Below are 17,651 nucleotides of genomic sequence, written 5' to 3'. Positions count from 1 at the left end.
CTCTTCGAAGGCACTTATAAACTAAACCTTCGTTATGACCCTGGATGTACAATATTATGGGTGGATGATCCTTCCTTGAACGACTTGAGGGATGAATTGGAGATAGGCTAATTTTTTGTTTACTATATATATATATTCTTGAAAGTGTGTGCATTATTTTATTTAAGTACTTACTAGAATTTCCAATTTTACATTTTCAATAATGCTAAATATCACAATTAAAATTTAAATCCACCATGGCGGTGGCAACTATTTGGGCGGAGGGGGGTTAGGCTCGTTGGCTTGTTGTGAAAAAGAGGATGTGAGGAGGGGGTAGGATGGGCAAACTAATGATGACATCACTACCCTAGAGGGCCTAAACGATCAACCACCACACCTCTATTGTCGAAACCACCCCAAATATCACTACATTTATTGACCCATCATACACCAACACCCAAAGTTTCAACCCAACATAAATCAATTAACTTATAGCCCCAATCAAACCTACCCCTGACTCATGCCCCTAGTAATGGTTGTCGCCATTCATAGCCATGCAAGTGACCATGGAGCAATAAGCAATTGTTGGTCGGGTCAACCTAGTACAACCCATATTATTTCACGTACCAAAACAAAAATAGAAAAATAAAAACAATTTGATCATATTGTTTTTGACTTCCTTCTTTTCAATTAATAAGACAACAAATCAACAAAAATTCTTAAAAAATACTTACATTTTAAGTTTACACCATCCAGTGTTCAATAAATTGAACTCTTCAAGGCTCAACGTTGTTAAAAAAAATATTTAAGTGTTTGTGAGGAAAAAAAAAGAATTTAGACAATAAAGAAAAAGAGTAAGAAGTAGAACTGTAAAACACATTGACACAAAGTCGAAAAGCCATAAGAAGAAAAAAATAAAGGGGAGAAAAAACTTTATGTAGTGGGTGAAAAAAGAAAAGAACAATACAATTTATTTTTATTGACATGGAAAAATTTCATAATAAGAAACTCGAAAGAATCTCTCTAGCTATTACAAAGATAGCTCATTTCCCCATTCTTAGGAACTCTATCTTTCCTCGAAAGCTCCAATTCATGGTGGTGCAATTCCCCATGAATGAGAGTAGCTAGTGGAATGTTGTTCCTCCAGTTGTTGTTAGTGATAGTAGTAAGTCTGTTGATGATTTTCAAACAATTCATTCAACATTTAGAGTCCGTTTGAATAGAACTTATTGCTGAAAACTGAAAACTGAAAACACTGTAGCAAAATAATTTTTTAATGTGTAAAAAAACACTGTTCACTCCTTTTTTTACTGTTTATATGCCTTGGTGCACTGTTCATGTCCCATGAACAGTGCATCAAGCGCTGGTCTTTAAAAAAAAAAAAAAAAAAAAACGCAAACGTAGCCCGGAAAACGGGGATCTAAACGGGCAATTAGTGTTGAGTGAATGTTGGTAGATGGAGATAATTTAATGCCGAAGTGACTATTGCTTCTCTCACACGTCTCTTCTCGACCCAATCGAGCCTTTCTCCTCGACTACTTCCCAATCTCCATCCTTCCCTAATCTGAAGGCCATGGTGAAGATTCCTCCTCCTTCAATCAATTGTCAACCTCATTCCACGGTTGGTGTTCTCAGTCTGATCTTAAATGGAATTTTCCAAAGTTATCATATTGGGCCCTAGCAAAAAGGTCTGCAGGTCAGGCCCATTTGTAAGAGGTCCTAACTCATCCCTCCACACTTTTCTTTATAAAAAAAATATTAACCCATGTGGCCCACGAGCTAACCCATCCCAGCCATTTCAAATAGGCTGAATATGGCTTGACTCGTTTTTATTCACGAGTTCAAAAATCCCAACCCATACCAATACGTTTTCCTTCAATTTGTACGAGTTATGGGGTTCAAGTTCAACCGTTCAAGTCTAGTTTTGTCAAGTGTCGTATGAGGAAAGCATCAAGAAGAGAGATACGACAGAAAAATACGACAGAACTTGCCCTCAAACGTATGAACGACAATGGAAAATGTTGTCGTAAAAGAAATACCGACAGGAAACGGCATGAATGGTTGAATGACGTAAAGATGTTAATTTGTAGTTTCCAGAAATGATATAATGGCATAAAACTGTATAGGAACCTAGTTTCGAAGCTCATATCGAATTCTATCTTACACTGTTTAGTACTTTATATAGAAAGGCTGAAAGAAATTGCAGGTATGAGTTTTTCAAACCTTTCCCTTTTCAATTCACTTGTTAATAATTTGTGGGGTCACAAAAAATAGTTAATTATTCTCTGAATTGAAGGGTGAGTTTAATTTATTATAGGGGTTCGTCGGGAAAGTCAGAGAGCTTTTTTTGTGTAAAACCCAGTTGTTGTCTTTGGTATTTAGAATGTTTAAGAAGTATGGTGATGTCTTTCTTTGCTTTGAACTATGGCTTTTTTAACTTGGGTTTCTTTTAGATATTAGTTTAAGGTGAGGAATTTGTGCCTCTAGCTCTCTTCATAAAATAGCTTCTTAAAGTTGAAGATAATAATATGACAAAGGGATAGATGTTGATAAATATGTTTTGAGTTTGAGCTGAACTATGGGATCAGTTGCAACTTGCATTGTTTCCCTTCTAGTAAAATTGCTCCAGTTTCTTCTACGCTTAAAGCTTAAAATTCATGTGCTTATCACATTATCATATGATCATGTGATAAGCATGTGGAAATCAAGGCCTAATATAGCAGGAAAATGGGGAAATTTTTCTAGTGGGGACATTGCAACTAATCACATGGTTTAGAAGGTTAGTTGTGCAGTTTTTAAAGTTCAGGGGACATTACAGATTTCCCATTAGAGTGGTAAAGGGAAATTTACCCTACGTTTTATTTGGATTCACAATCACAAACTCTCTGAAGTTAATAACTCAGCATCAGAGTTACTAGACCCATTCAGCAAAAGAAAAGATTCATCATAACAAGGTACAGAAACCCCTGCACTTCCCTTTTTTTGATGGTATCCATCATATGTAGAAATGAGAGTGATAATTTATGAATGAAACATGTGGTAGATGTAGAAATGACTTGCAAGTTCCACCATGTTATTGCTAGGTTTTGCATAAGTATATGTGTGCCTGAATGGGAACTAAAAATGCTGGTTCTAGGTTGTGTTTGCTATTTATGGTCTCAAGTCTGGACAGCACATGAGATGTCAATTTTAACATCAATTTTTTTTTTGGGTGTATGTTTCTTTGAAAATTCCCAAGAATCAGCCTCTCCCTAGAAAAAAATGGGGGTATAGGTGCCTACCAATCATCTCTCCCAGATCCTGCAAAAGTGTGAACTTTGTGCATTGGGTACAACATTTTTATGTTTCTTTGAAAGTTCATGTGAAATTAGAATATGTCTCCAATACTTTTTCCCATATTTACAAGGAGTCCAAGAAAGGCCAAATTGAAACTGCAAGTGGTTTGTAGTTCACTTATTCATGAAGGGTATGCCTTTTTATGTATGTAAAGTAAAGATGACACTAGAAGTGTCCTTGGAGGCATTTCTCTTACTTTAATTATGGGTTACTAAGGCAATAAGTTTTAAGATTTTGAGATTTACTACCAAGAACAAAAAAGAATTGGTCACAAAAGGTAAGTGGAACTTGTAAGGGCCGTGTGTGAACTGTTATGCTATTTTCTGACTACCATGCATGACTGTTTACAATGTGTTATTCCATTGTGGAGCTTATTTCTTCTAGAGGGTATTCCCCTGTATTTGGAATTCATGAATAATTCAAAAATATCTTATAGAGGAGCTACCTATCTATTAAAGGGGATGGAATTTCCATGGATAATATTAGCAAATTTGAATGGAATATTTGATGCTATGGTGCTGAAGTCAAAGATTATAATGAGTTCAGAACTCTCAGGGAGAATAGTCTTTCTGCTTTAATATTTTCTGAGATCCAACTGGGTCTGTTTCTCATTGCTTATAGTTCCTTTGACAGGATTAAAATTTTTGCCTAACAGAAACAAGAGACCAAAGGTTACCATTTCTGTGCAGACTCTCCAGTGCAGAACATATATATCTGTGTTCCACTTGCTATAATATAGCTCGAGGATGATTAATGAAGAAAAAGCTGGAATGGAATTTATATATTCCATGGATTCTAGAACTAGTTGCTCCCCATTTAAATTCCATTATCCAACCATTCACACAGTCAGCAAATGTTGCCATATTACAGTTCATACTGTCACTCAGTCTTCTCCTTCTCCTGTAATCTCTTGTATAGAGAACGTGCCTCAAGGTGCACATGTTTCACATATTACAGTTACTGATTCAGAACATGGACATTCAACATCAAGTAATGAGTCGACCACGTCTAAGGTCTTGCAAGATGTACATATAGTAAGAAGAACTGCACATATTTTTCTTTTTTTAATTACTATTCAATAATTCTTTGTTATCTTTGTTTTGTGGTAGTGCAGCATTCTTGTGCAAAATTGTTTATTTTTAAGCTTACTTGAAAGTTATCTTCTTTTTATGTTTTCAAGTTCCATGTGCAGTTTAAAGCGCATGAATACTTTATGGTTATGTCTTTCACTTGGAAAATAGATGGCTAATAAGTCATTGTTATATTCATACTTAGTCGACACGGTTGATGGAGGATTTTCTTGAGCTTGCTAAAGACAACACAGACAATGATCTGGAAACCTGTGGGATTCTTGGTGCCTTTCTTGTAAGATTCATGCTTTTTCTATACATTTTAGAGCCTCAATTTATTGCCTATCCTATTGGTACTGCATATTGCATGATTTGTCACAATTATGTTTAGGAATTTGTTTTCTTTTGACACAAACACAATCATTATAGTCATTAGGCTTCCACAATATTTCTGGAGGCCTCTTCTCACATCGACATCACTTATTTCTTTGATCCTCTCAGTTTCTTAAAGCATACTCTCCCTCTTCTGCTTAGAGCATCTTTTTCTCTCTCTCTCTCTCTCCTTTTAATTTCTACTCCTACTTAAAGCTGTCACTGCACCTATTCAAATTTCTGTTCATCTTCATCATTTAGAAGAAAAAAATATGGTTCCTTATAAAGTGACAGTCTAATTGAGATTAGCCTAGCTGGCTATGTTGGGCCAACCTCACATGGTGCCCTCCTCTCTAGGAGCCATGTGACCCAAAGCCTTTGCCTGAAAGAGGCAGGCCAGTGAGAAGCCAACACCAAACCCAACCAGCTGACTCACCGAGCCAAACTAAGGTCCCATTACTTTCATGTGCCTACTCAGGTCACAAGCTTACATTATTGAGCCCAGCATTGATCCTCATCTTTTTAAAAATGATTTCAAAAATTTATTTATATCTCTAACAGTTTTCACCAGACATGATGTATAACTTTTTCAAACAGTTCAGCAAGTTCTTGTGGCCTTGGTAGAGAGAATATTTATGTCTATTTCCCAAAATTTTCCATTGGCTTAACCTTTCTTTCTTAACTCTGCTCGTGTCTGTGCTTAATGTCATGTATTTGTTCACAACCAATCCCAAGCACCAAAAAAGGAGGGTTGCAATAGGTTGATGGCCAGCATAAAATGTAGTCACTCATTTATGAATGGATCCACTACAAACACCCTTAACTAATCTATTGAGGATCCATAACCGACTCCAAAATTTTGTGATTAAGGCTTCTTACTGTGGTTGTTGTAACCTTTCTTTCTTCCATGCATTTTCCCTTCAATGTTTCGGAAGTAGGGATTGATTTCATGGGAGAATTTTGCTAACCTGAAGCTAATACATGTTTGTTTCCTTCATGTGTCCAGGAGAAAGGAACCTTTTATGCAACCACTTTGATCATACCCAAACAGGAATCGACTTCCGGTTCTGTTAGTCTCGAGGGCCTTTTTCTTCATCTTGATTTTGTTTTTCCATAATGTTTTATTCATGTATTGCTTGCTGCTGACTTAAATTCTGCATGCCAGTGTCAGGCTATAAATGAGGAGGAAGTTTTTGCCATTCAAAATGAGCATTCCCTTTATCCTGTGGGTTGGATCCATGTATGCATTCCCGCCCATGTTTTTCTTTATTTTGAACTTCTTCCATTCTCTGTGAACAGCTTTTATTGGAGCCCCAAGCCTTCTTTATGTTTACAGTGGCTGCTTTCATATTTTCTTTTCTTCTGTGATTTCCCACCCCCAAAATTGATCGCTCCTTTTGTTTGGATATTTTCTTGTTCCTCTGCTGCACCATGAAAGACTACATGCTCAAACATTTCTTGAATTTTGGCATCAATGATGCTACAAGGTTTGTCAATGCATTCAGCAGTTATTAGTATGTAGTATACTGTGTTTTTCTGTAGTCTGTACTCATTTTTATGGCTTTTGTATCAACCAGAATGCTTTTAACATCTGCTAAGATTACCAACTATTTCTCCTGCTTATGCTTCATGTTTGATCAGCTAGCTTGTTTATTCCTCATTTTCGCCTATGTCTAGATTATCCAGTTTCATCTGGGTGGGAATTAACAGTAGTTGTCCACTTTTGCACCTAATCTGTATATTCATTTTCAGACACATCCTTCTCAAAGCTGTTTTATGTCATCAGTGGATTTGCACACTCAGTATTCATATCAGGTAACTGACTTGGTTAAGGCTGAGTGCCCTTTGTCTTTGATTGAGGAATGGCATTTGTTTATTAATTTTATTTTATTTTGAGGTGCCCACATGAGACATATTGTGCATTGAAATTTTGAATGCCAAAATCTTTTTGCAGAATATTTTAATTAGAAGTAATATATAAAATGCAGGTTGGTCTCCATTAGGTAGTTGTAATTAAATAGCATTTTTAATAAAGGGCATTCCACAGCAAGGTTGGTGGAAGATTACCTTGATCTGTTGTGCAGGGGTTTAGCATAACTCCTGCCAAGTTATTCCCACAGAAGGGTGTGTTTGTGGGTTCAAAATTCACAGGGTGTATTGTAACTTACCAATCAAAATAATCCCTTACCTAGTTATCATATTGGCAAAGAATATGATGAGATACTGTATTTCAAATAGATATATATATATATATATATATATATATATATATATATACTTATTTATTTATTTATTAGATTGTGAATTTAAAGTGGAAAGATATCCAAAATATTTTAAACAAATTTCTTGCCCAGAAGAAAAGGAACTGAAAAGAGATTGGCTAATTTCTCTATTAATCAGCCCGAATTTAAGATAGAGATATAACTTGCAAGCTTGAATGTTTTGTGTCTATAAGCTTTTCTTCAAAAATTGTTAATGCTTATTTTAAGCTTTGGCACTTTTGTTTGATTCAAAATACTGAATGGCATTTATTTGTCAATAATTTTCCCTTACTTTCAACTCATACTCTTGCTTATTCTCATGCTTATAAATCGCTCCCGTAATATTGCTTGCAAAGACAGGGAATAATACATGCAATAGTTTGCCTGGTTCCCTCTTCACTAATGAGAAGACTAACATTGAAACTCTTCTTTTTCATTTTATTTTTTCAGGCAATGTTACCTGAGGCTTTTGCTATTGTCATGGCTCCAACTGATACATCAAGGTGTGCAACTTTTAAAATGTAGTTTAATGGTCGCCAACTTGAGCGGAGGGACTAATAATGCTTGTCATTTTAGAAATGAGATTGGCAATGCCTTCATCTTAGTGCTCTGGGTTAGACATATATACTTCTTCCATTTTAATGTTTATTTAGTAGATTGTGTTTTCCCTCACAACCTCAACCCATGTCCTTGGTCTCCATGCAGTGCCTTTGACTTGAGAGAGTTTACCTTTAGTTAAAATGATAGCACTCCACCAGTGCAGTATTTAGTCATTATTACGCACAGCTGTACTGATTCTCCTTTTTTTCCCCCTCCTTATTATTGGTGCTGCCCTATGAAGCACGGGTGCGGGTGCGGGTACGGGTACGGGTGCGGGTACGGGTGCGGGACTCGGCAATTTTTGAAAAAAGTGGGTGCGGGTGCGGCGGGACTCGGCAATTAAAAAATTATTAAAAATATTTTTATTTATATTTTCTATATATTTTTACTATTAAAATATTCTTAAAAAACATATTACTAATTTACTATGCCTTGATTCACAAAACAAAGAAAGAAAAAAGCAAGAAACACAAAACACAACACAAAACCAAAAAGAAAACACAAAAGAAGCAACAAATATTCAAAATAAAATTAAGGAATGATAGATTTAGGGTTTTTGGGTCTCATTTAGAGCTGATTTCGGAGGTTGCAGCATGATTAGAGGCCTGTTTCGGCCGTTTCGGGTCTGTTTCGGCCGTTTCGGCCGTTTCGGTCACCGGCCGATACGGACCGATACGGCCGAAACAGCCCGATTCTGGCCGAATCGGCCCGAATCTGCTTGAATCGGCGCCGCGTCGGCGCGATTCAAGCCGCGTCGGCGCGAGTCGGCGGGGAAAAAAAGATGCCACGTGGCCGACTCGGCCGGACGCCGCACCGACGCGCGAGCAGCGGCGTCCCTCGCGCGTCGGCGAGTCCCGCCGCGTCGGACGCGGGTGCGGCACCTCCGGTGCCGCATCCGTGCATCCCAGGTGCTGCCTTTAGCTCACATTTGCATTCTTGTCCAATTAATCCTGTTTTGCTTCCAGATTAGCACCTGTATCACTCGTAGTAAATTTTGTTCCAGCAAAAAAGAAAAATATTGCTTTCATTTGTGAGCATATTTTCTTTGCTTAGCCTTTGAAGACCATGAAGCATTGCTGGTTGAGAAGGGTCCTTTAAATCTGATCAGTAAGTTGAGCACACTATGATAGTGAAGCATTTAATTGCAAAGCTCCTGATGAGAAGTCTATCCATTGACATGGCAATTTATTTTGAAACACACTGTAGCCCTATTTTGTAGTTCTCATTTATAATGAATTATTATAATATTAATTTAAAAAAAAAAATACTGCTTCAGAAGCACAATTAAACAGACACCGGTCAGGATCCTTTCTTTCTTAGAATTTAAAAATTAATTATTAACTGTTGCAGTGCAGGCAGTGAGGCAGATTCATCTTTTGACAGCTGATTGTGTAAATTATCTATTTATAAAAAATGCTATTCAATAACTTATGAAGGAATTTCCTCCAGGAGCTATGGAATGTTTCGGCTATCTGACCCTGGTGGGATGAGTGTTTTGAAAGAGTGCCAAGAGACAGGATTTCATACTCACAAAGAACTAGCAGATGGGAGTCCCATTTACGAGCATTGCTCTAATGTCTATACAAATTCAAATTTGAGGTTTGAAATCTTTGACTTGCGCTGATATGCTTACATCTAAGAATGCAGGTCTGTATGTATCATCCCTAGTTGACAGGCTTGCAGGTATTAGAAAACATGGCCATGACCCCAGTTACACCACACAAAAAAACTTGGCTGTGGCGTTTGATCCCTATAGTGCTGATATGTATAATTGTGATACACATGTTATTTTCCTAATAAGTGTGTAAGCATATATAGGGTAAATAAAAATTTGTAACAATAATGAAGATTAGCCACTGAAATTTTGTTTTAGGAAACAACAGATGAATTACACTTTTCTTGCGTGGCTGTGATTGCATTAGATTCTCTGCCTTGTAATAAAGTCTTTTTAAGAAGTGAAAGTTGTTTTGCATTGCAGATAATCAAATACTCTAATTTGGAGTGAGTTGAATACAATTTTGGTTTTGTAAAGCTTGCTTTGAGTAAAATATTTGTTCTTTCTATAAGGGGGGGGGGGGGGGGGGGGAAGATGGGACTGATTCATATTTTGATTTTTATACCTAGCAAAAAAGAAACTATTTGTATTTAAGAAACCAATGGCAACTCATTCTTTCAAGACTCCTAATGACTGCATGGTTTAGATTTTTTTTATTTTTTATTTTTTTTTATACCCTACCTGGAGAAGACAATGGTTTGGCTTGGTAAGCTTTCTGATAAATGAAATATCCCAACCACATCCCAGCCCCATTTATATAAAGAGAATCCCCTCTAATTCACTTCAGGTTCCCTTTTCGTGTTTGCTTCTCACTGATTGTACCCCTCTAGAGCTAGGACAGCATGTGCATGATCAGGAAAACCTCTACCTTGTGGTGACAGACTACATGAAGTTGATGCATGTGAACAACGTGACTGATATCCGGTGCAACCTCAGGGATCTGCCATAAACCATTAGGCATGTTAAGCAGTATTTCAAGATTAGATCATTGTCTTCGGACAGTGAACCCTGTATGTAAGATGCATTAATGGCTGTTGCCATCTAGGCAGGGTGAAAGAATCCAGCTGAGAAGTTTCATAGAGATGTTGGAACTGAAACATGGATTTAACAGCTCAATTTTTCCTTATTTTCTGGGCTAGTTTAGGTGGGGTTCACAGTTCACTGCTTTCATCTTTCGGGTCTTTCTTGGAGTTTTACCGCTTGCCATTTCACCACTGCATATACATAGCACTTAGCACCTAAGTATTTTCTAGTCTCCAACCAAATTGACAGCGGGCTTATCCTCTCCAGACTTTTAGAATAGGATTAGTCCACGACCACCTCCATTTAGCTCCTAACAGGGGGAGTTGGGAAACCTTGACATAACAGGCAAGGTTCACGATTGTTGTATTCTATTCTCAAATCACAGCATGCTTCACTTCATATAGAGTGAAATCTGAACCAACCACACTGAATTTACTTGCAACTAGACAGAGGTTTCTATACTTACGTGTGTGAAATAAAATAATAACAATAAACATGAACCTTGAAACAACAGCACAACTAAGCTTATATTACAAAGATAATTTGGCATTGCCTGACATTGCATTACGTAAGGAATATGATGAGTTCATCCTGTAAAAAAAAAAAAACCTTCCTTCTCACTTCCTCTAACAGGATAAAAACAGTCTTTGGACTCGCGTAAAACCTATGTCAACTAACCTCATCCATCAGAACCCGTTTGTCAGAGTTTTTTGAAAGTGGTTCTCCAACCCAGTTTCTTCTCATCAGCGAAAGAAGCTCACTATGTCACCATTCTAACGATGAAAGAAGACATTACATGAAGAAAAAAAAAAAAAAAAAAAAAACAGAGAGAAGAAGAAGAAGAAGACAAATTATTACTCTGTCATGAAAAATGCAAACAGCATGCTCAACGCTTATTCACCCTATAAATTGATTGCTCATATTTCACCCATGTCCCTCCAATCTCTCTTGTGGTACTATCAAAGGCCATAAAAGAAAAATACGGATTGGAAAGTGTTCCTTTTAAAAATAAAATACAACTAAGGTCTAAAATATGCAACGTTAACTCTACAAATTAAAGATGTATTTTCTTCTATCTCCTACCATAAAAGAAAAATATGGATAGGAGAGTGTTCTCCTTGAAAGATGAAATGCAAATAATGTTTAAAATATGCCATGTTCTCATCAATATATATATATATATGCCATGTTCACTTTACTAATCAAAGATGGATTTCATTTACGTGTGTTTTTAGTCACAATGAAAGCCTCTTATTAGTGTAATAATGGGTCTCATGTAGTGAAGCTTTGAACTCTAATGGGCCCCCATGTAGTGAAGTTTTGGGGGCCTTGTTGAGCCCAAAGAAGGGTAGGCCTATGATTTAATTTTAGGTTTGTGTTTGGCTATCGGACCATGTACATTAACCTATCCATCTCAGCAGATTTTTTTTTTTTTTAAGCTCAACGAACCCCTCTTGATATTTTCAATCAAAACCTTTGAGGTAAATCTTTTATTCACTATCCAATTAATATTTTTTTTAAAAGTTTTTCAATCTTTTTTATATATGTGGATAGGCACCAACACATGATATCATTATTAAGTTCGTCATTTAAGAAATCAGAATACTTGTAAAATCTCAAAATTCTTGTTTAAACAAATATTAAATCAAACGGATGACTGCATTTCGCTCCCTCCAATGACAATACCTTTTGCTAATAAAAGGTGTGACATCTACAATATTTTCATAATATTTTTACAATATTTTTACAAAAAATCATAGTGGTTAGTTGTTATTGGTTCTAATTTAATTCTACCACTGAAATTACTTTTCTACCCTATCAATAACAACCCTAACAAACTGCTACATAGAATTTGTTGTGAAAATTTTGTGGGCATAGCATTTGTCTTTACTAATAATAATATATTAATATGGGCAAGACTTAGGTATAATACTTAGGTACTATTCCTTAGGCTCCTCTTTTAAGATTTTGCCATGTGGAGTTTTCCTTATAGGATGGAAGTATTTTTTTTTACTTAAGTAGTCACATAGCTGAATCTTAAGAGGAAAACCTAAGGAACAACACCTAAGATATTGTACCTAAGTTTTTTCATAATAATATTGTGCTAGCACACAGAATTTATTAGTTTTAAACAAGAATAATATTATTTTTTGTCTATTAAAAATTATATATATTAAATTTCTCATTTTTCTTCCATAATTCATCCACGATGTGTCATCTCCATCTTCTTGTTGCATCACGGTTGTTAAATTAGTAATTGATTTTAAAAATCAACAATGAAAAAATAATATTATTATTTACAGAGTCACAAATTATGTACTATATAATAAAATTGGGGTCCTAAAAATCTTGATTGTGTCAAGTGTCCATCTTCTTTGCATGACAAGTAGTTATACTTTCTCAATTCAAAAAAAAAAAAAAAAGTAGTTGTACTTTCTGTACATCTAATTGCTATCTTTTTATTAAAGATTTAAAAAAATTATACTATTTCCTTTTAATTTAGAATAATTGTATATTAAACCATAAATTTTTTAATTTTTTAATTGAACTACTAGCCTTTTACATTGATTCACACATTCAATAAGCCTCTATTAATTAAAGTAACAAATTCACAAAAGTTGTGACTAGAATATATCAAAATATAAAAACTCATTTCTTGTGATCATAAGACATTGTGGTGGGCCTTTTTGTAACTTTTAGGCTGGGCTGTCTCCTGCCACATCACGGCCCATTGATTCTAGGTAGGGGAATCGGGACTGGCTTGGCTACAACAAACCCCAGGCCAGCTTGTGCACAAGCTAAGACCCTTCTATTGTGACCTTGGACGTGTACCCACAGCAGAAGATGCTGTTACAAAAGAGTTATGGCAGATAAATGCAATATAGTAAAAATAAGAAAAATACGCTTACTGTAAGCCAAAGACAAAAAAATTGAACCAAATGCAAAAAAAAGAAAAAGAAAAAGAAAGGTAACGTAGTGATATAAATATGGCAGAAAAGAGTTAATAACAACAGTAAAAGGCAATGAAATAATATCAATGCTTAATCAATAAGAAAGAAAAGGAAAATGGTTAGTCTACCATGCTTGGTTTCTCAACGGAATCAAGTCCAGAAGGGAACCACTCTTCAATGTGGATAACCTCATAAGAAAGTCCTTTTGTAGAAATTACTCATTTTGAGAGAATGGGCCTAGATGGCTTTATCATTGAATTCCTTAATCCTTACTGGAGAGAGAGAGAGAGAAGGCTATTATAGGGAGAGAAGGAAATAGCCTATTGGTCCATGCCTACTAACACACTCTCTGTTCTTTCTCTCTTTTTCTTCTCTGTTTTTCTCTCGTGTTTTTCTTTCTTTTTCTTTATTTTTTCCTTCATTACTTCTGTTCTGCCTCCCGTTTTTTCCCACCGTGTACAGCAAAGACCTTTTTTATATTACCTTCCGTGACAAGTTTTTATTGTTTTACCCATTAACAACTTTTGTCTTAGTATGGGCGTCCTTCCTAGACCACCCACTGATCTGTTGACTGCCCAACCATCACCATTTACCTGTGTTGGTCATACCTCATTCCATTCTCAGACAAAAGAGTTTTATTTTATTTTCTTACTCTCCGAGGCATTCCCATCCGGATAAGGGTAGGCATTCTTTCTTACTAACCCTATGACATGGACCCAGTGATTCCAGCTCATCTTTCCCTATTTTGGGTGGTATGTCATCCCAGCAGGACATTTCCCCCAAGAGAGTTTGAGCGGGAACCTCAGAATAGGTTTTCCTCTTCTAACCACCGCCAGAACATACCCTCTTTTACCTCTAACCCATGGCCTACCACTCCTGTATTGACTGGGTACAAGTTCGTGGTGCTTGAGCCCTATGCATGCTCCACTTTCATGTGCATCCATGGCTTGTTTGCCACTCATGCGTTTGCCATGACCTGGTGGTTCGTCTGGTCTTTGCTGCGCATTTTGCTATTCATTCTTAACTTCTTGTGGTGTGAATGAGTCATTGGGCTTCCTTTATTTATAGCTTGCTTCCTTCCTGGGTTGGGTCTTGCTTGGGCATGGGCTTTTCCTTCTTCATTTCAACCTTTATTATCTGTGTGGGTCGGTTGGCACCTTTGCCATACCGCCCCATTGTTTCTGCCATGCTGTCATTTGACTTATGCCTGTTAGGCCTTCTTTTAGGCCTGCTATACACTTTTCCTCCATTTGGTTCCAGTAGCCCAGTATTATTGTTGGGCTTGTGCTTACACTGTCTTGGGCTTCGTTAGCCTATTCCATTCCTTTGGGGCTTCCTTGGCCCAATTTTATTTCTTTGGGCATCCTCAGCCCATTTTATTCCTTTGGGCGTCTTTGGCCTGTTTCATTTCCTTGGGCATCCTCGGCCAATTCCAATCCTTTCTTCCCATGGGCTTTTGCTAAGTCTTTTAGGCTTCCCGGCCCAAATTACCATATTCTTTACTTTGGGGTTCATAGGTTTTTCCACCATTCCCATTTACTTAGTTCTTTCCTTTGGGCTCCTTCGGCCCATTTTTGCTTGCTTTCCAATTCTCATAAGGCCCATAGGTTTACTACTTCTTTCATCGGGCTCCTTTGGGCCAGTTTTGCTTTTCTTGAGGCCCTTTTACTATTCTGCGGATTTATGGATCCTTATTCCTACCATACGAGTTGGATAGTTTCCTTCTCAATTTGCTAAGTCTTTCTTCTTTATCCCATCCCATACTGTTGGGCTTCTTCCTATTATTGGGCCTTCCTGCCAAAGTGAGCATCAACAAACGTCTAGTACACCATATGGGTTGTTGTGAAGTTATATAATAATTGATCATTTGCTATTATTACCAAATATTCTCAATGAAATTACATATTAAATAAATTCAAGTTGAGGTTGCACCAAGAAGTTGATCTTGTTTTTTTATTAGTTTTTCCAATTTCCTTCTTTTATGTTTGACAAATTATAAGCATATTGCAATAAATAGTTAATATATTTGCTCTAAATGAATACCTATTTGCCAAATTTTCATAATCAATCAAAAAAAAAAAAAAAAACTACTCCAGTAAAAATTATACCGATGAAAGATTATAGAAATTTAAAAAAAGCTTCATCAATTCATTGTTTATATTATTTTAATATTGACCATTGTTTATATTGTTTTAATATTGACCAAAAAATTTTCAGTTACAAAAATTGGGATATATATATATATCATACTATATGAGTCAATGTAAATATTAAAAATTTTATGACATTTTTTTTTTTTGAGAATGCAAATTTATATGACATAATTTCATCATTGATATAAAATATAACTTTAATTAAAAGTCAATTATTTAAAGTTTTAATATATTTAGAACAAGCCTCATTATTTATATAATCTATAATAATATTTGGGTATCGATAAAACCTAGGCCTACACGATTTGCATTTATAATATAATTTAAAAAATAATTCTTATTCTTTTATTTTTACTATAAATTTTATTATTAAATTTAATTATACATTTTATAATAATAGTTGGTTTTAATAAAATCTTTGACCTATCTGATGTGTGTTTTTCATGTAACTTAATGGGGGAAAATTCTTAGGTAGTCCCGAAATATAGTGAAATTGTACTCCCTCCTCTCACATTCATGATGGACCCCACCATGAATTTAATGAGTGGACTCCACTATGAATGTGAGAGGAGAGAGCACCATTCTCCATGCTTCGGGAGTACCTAAGAATTACTCCTTAATGGGAGGGAGATAGATTACATCTCGGGAGCCTCTAATTGGTAGTTTTTTTTTTTTTTTTTTTGAGAAAATAAAAAGATTTAGAGGACACTATTTAATCCAAAAGATTTAAAACCTATGAGTTTGACATTTTTTTTCCTTCATAAAACTGTTTTTTATGAACGCCATTATAAAAAATGCTACTATGGAATGCCGTGTTGGCATGTTCACCAAGGTTTAAAATATGCCATGTTCTCATCAATATATATACTCATTGCTCTAGAAAAGCTCTACAACTAGAGAAAATTTCTTTTAGAAATAGAAAAAGTTTAGAGTAAACTCAAAGACATTTGGCAAATGTCCAACCCTTTTATTGGATATGATGACCTGACCTCTATTATGATAACCATGACTCATATGTTAATGCTTATGTCAATGAAGAATAGTTCCAAAGAAGAAATGGATGGCACTAAACAGCTTCAACACTTTAAATCAGTTATCTTCTAGGGTGTTTGATCCCGTTTCAAATAAAGTTCCCTTATTAAGGGATTCTGCCATGTAAAGAATCAAAGTTTAAAGAAGATCATGATCAAAACCCTAAACCTATATATATATATATATATATATATATATATATATATGTGTGTGTGTGTGTGTGTGTGCCATGTTAACTTTACTAATCAAGGATTGATTTCATTTATGTGTGTTTTTAGTCATAATGAAAGCCTCTTATTAGTGTAATAATGGGTCTCATGTGGTGAATCTTTGAACTTTCTAATGGGCCCTCATGTAGTGAAGTTTTGGGGGCCTTGTTGAGCCCAAAGAAGGGTAGGCCCATGATTTAATTTTAGGCTTGTGTTTGGCTATTGGACCATGTACACTAACCTATCCATCTCAACAGTTTTTTTTTTTTTTTTTTTTTTTTTTTTTTTAAGCTTAACTAACTCCTCTTGATATTTTCAATCAAAAGCTTTAAGTTGCAAATTTTTTATTCACTATCCAATTAATATATTTTTTTTAAATCAATCTTTTTTATATATATGTGGATAGGCACCAACATATGATATCATTATTAAGTTTGTCGTTTAAGAAATCAAAATACTTGTAAAATCTCATATTTCTTGTTTAATTAAATATTCAATCAAAAGGATGACTGCACTTCGCTCCCCTCCGGCTCCAATGACAATACCTTTTGCTAATAAGAAGTGCTACGTCCACAATATTTTTATAATATTTTCACAATATATCATAAGTAAATCCTAAGTAGTTAGTTATTATTAATTCTAGTTTGAATCTACTGTTAAAATTACTTTTCTACCTATCAATAACAACTAATAACAACCAATAACAACTTACCACATATGATTTATTGTGAAAATATTGTGGACATAACATTTCTCTTTGCTAATAATAATATATTAATATTGTGCTAGCACGCAGAATTTATTGGTTTTAAACAGGAATAATATTATTTTTATCTATAAAAATTATATATATTAATTTTCTCATTTTTCTTCTATAATTCATTCACAACGAAAGTGAATGAATTAGGAATACAATAAAAAATACGACAAAAATAATATTATTATTTACAAAAAGTCACAAATCATGTACTATATAATAAAATTAGGATCCTAAAAATCGTGATTGTATTAAGTGTTCATCTTTTTTTTTTTTTTAGAGAGTTTCAACTTATAGCGTCCACGATCCACTCCTGATAATAGCTCTTTATTATTAGACCAAAACACCAATCA

At 35.2% G+C, this 17,651-nt stretch overlaps 1 protein-coding gene across 3 annotated transcripts; it reads left to right on the top strand.

Annotated features, from left to right (window-relative positions):
- The first annotated feature begins 1,811 nt into the window (after positions 1-1,811).
- LOC142629698 (AMSH-like ubiquitin thioesterase 2) lies at positions 1,812-9,573 on the top strand. 3 transcript variants are annotated; one of them, XM_075803738.1, is made up of 8 exons: positions 1,812-2,185; positions 3,949-4,349; positions 4,591-4,680; positions 5,764-5,826; positions 5,923-5,997; positions 6,510-6,572; positions 7,469-7,521; positions 9,068-9,573. In XM_075803738.1, the coding sequence occupies exons 2-8, from the start codon at positions 4,062-4,064 to the stop codon at positions 9,240-9,242; spliced, it is 807 nt and encodes a 268-aa protein (XP_075659853.1). In that variant the 5' UTR covers positions 1,812-2,185; positions 3,949-4,061; the 3' UTR covers positions 9,243-9,573. The 3 variants fall into 3 exon arrangements, with proteins under 3 accessions (XP_075659853.1, XP_075659854.1, XP_075659855.1); XM_075803739.1 differs by having other exon boundaries at positions 2,798-4,349; XM_075803740.1 differs by lacking the exon at positions 1,812-2,185 and adding an exon at positions 2,207-2,933.
- Positions 9,574-17,651: the final 8,078 nt, after the last annotated feature.

Source organism: Castanea sativa, chromosome 3 (assembly GCF_040712315.1).
Source record: "Castanea sativa cultivar Marrone di Chiusa Pesio chromosome 3, ASM4071231v1".
Classification (NCBI taxonomy): domain Eukaryota; kingdom Viridiplantae; phylum Streptophyta; class Magnoliopsida; order Fagales; family Fagaceae; genus Castanea; species Castanea sativa.
Note: the sequence above shows the minus strand (reverse complement) of the source record. Positions and strands in the feature narration are given on the sequence as shown.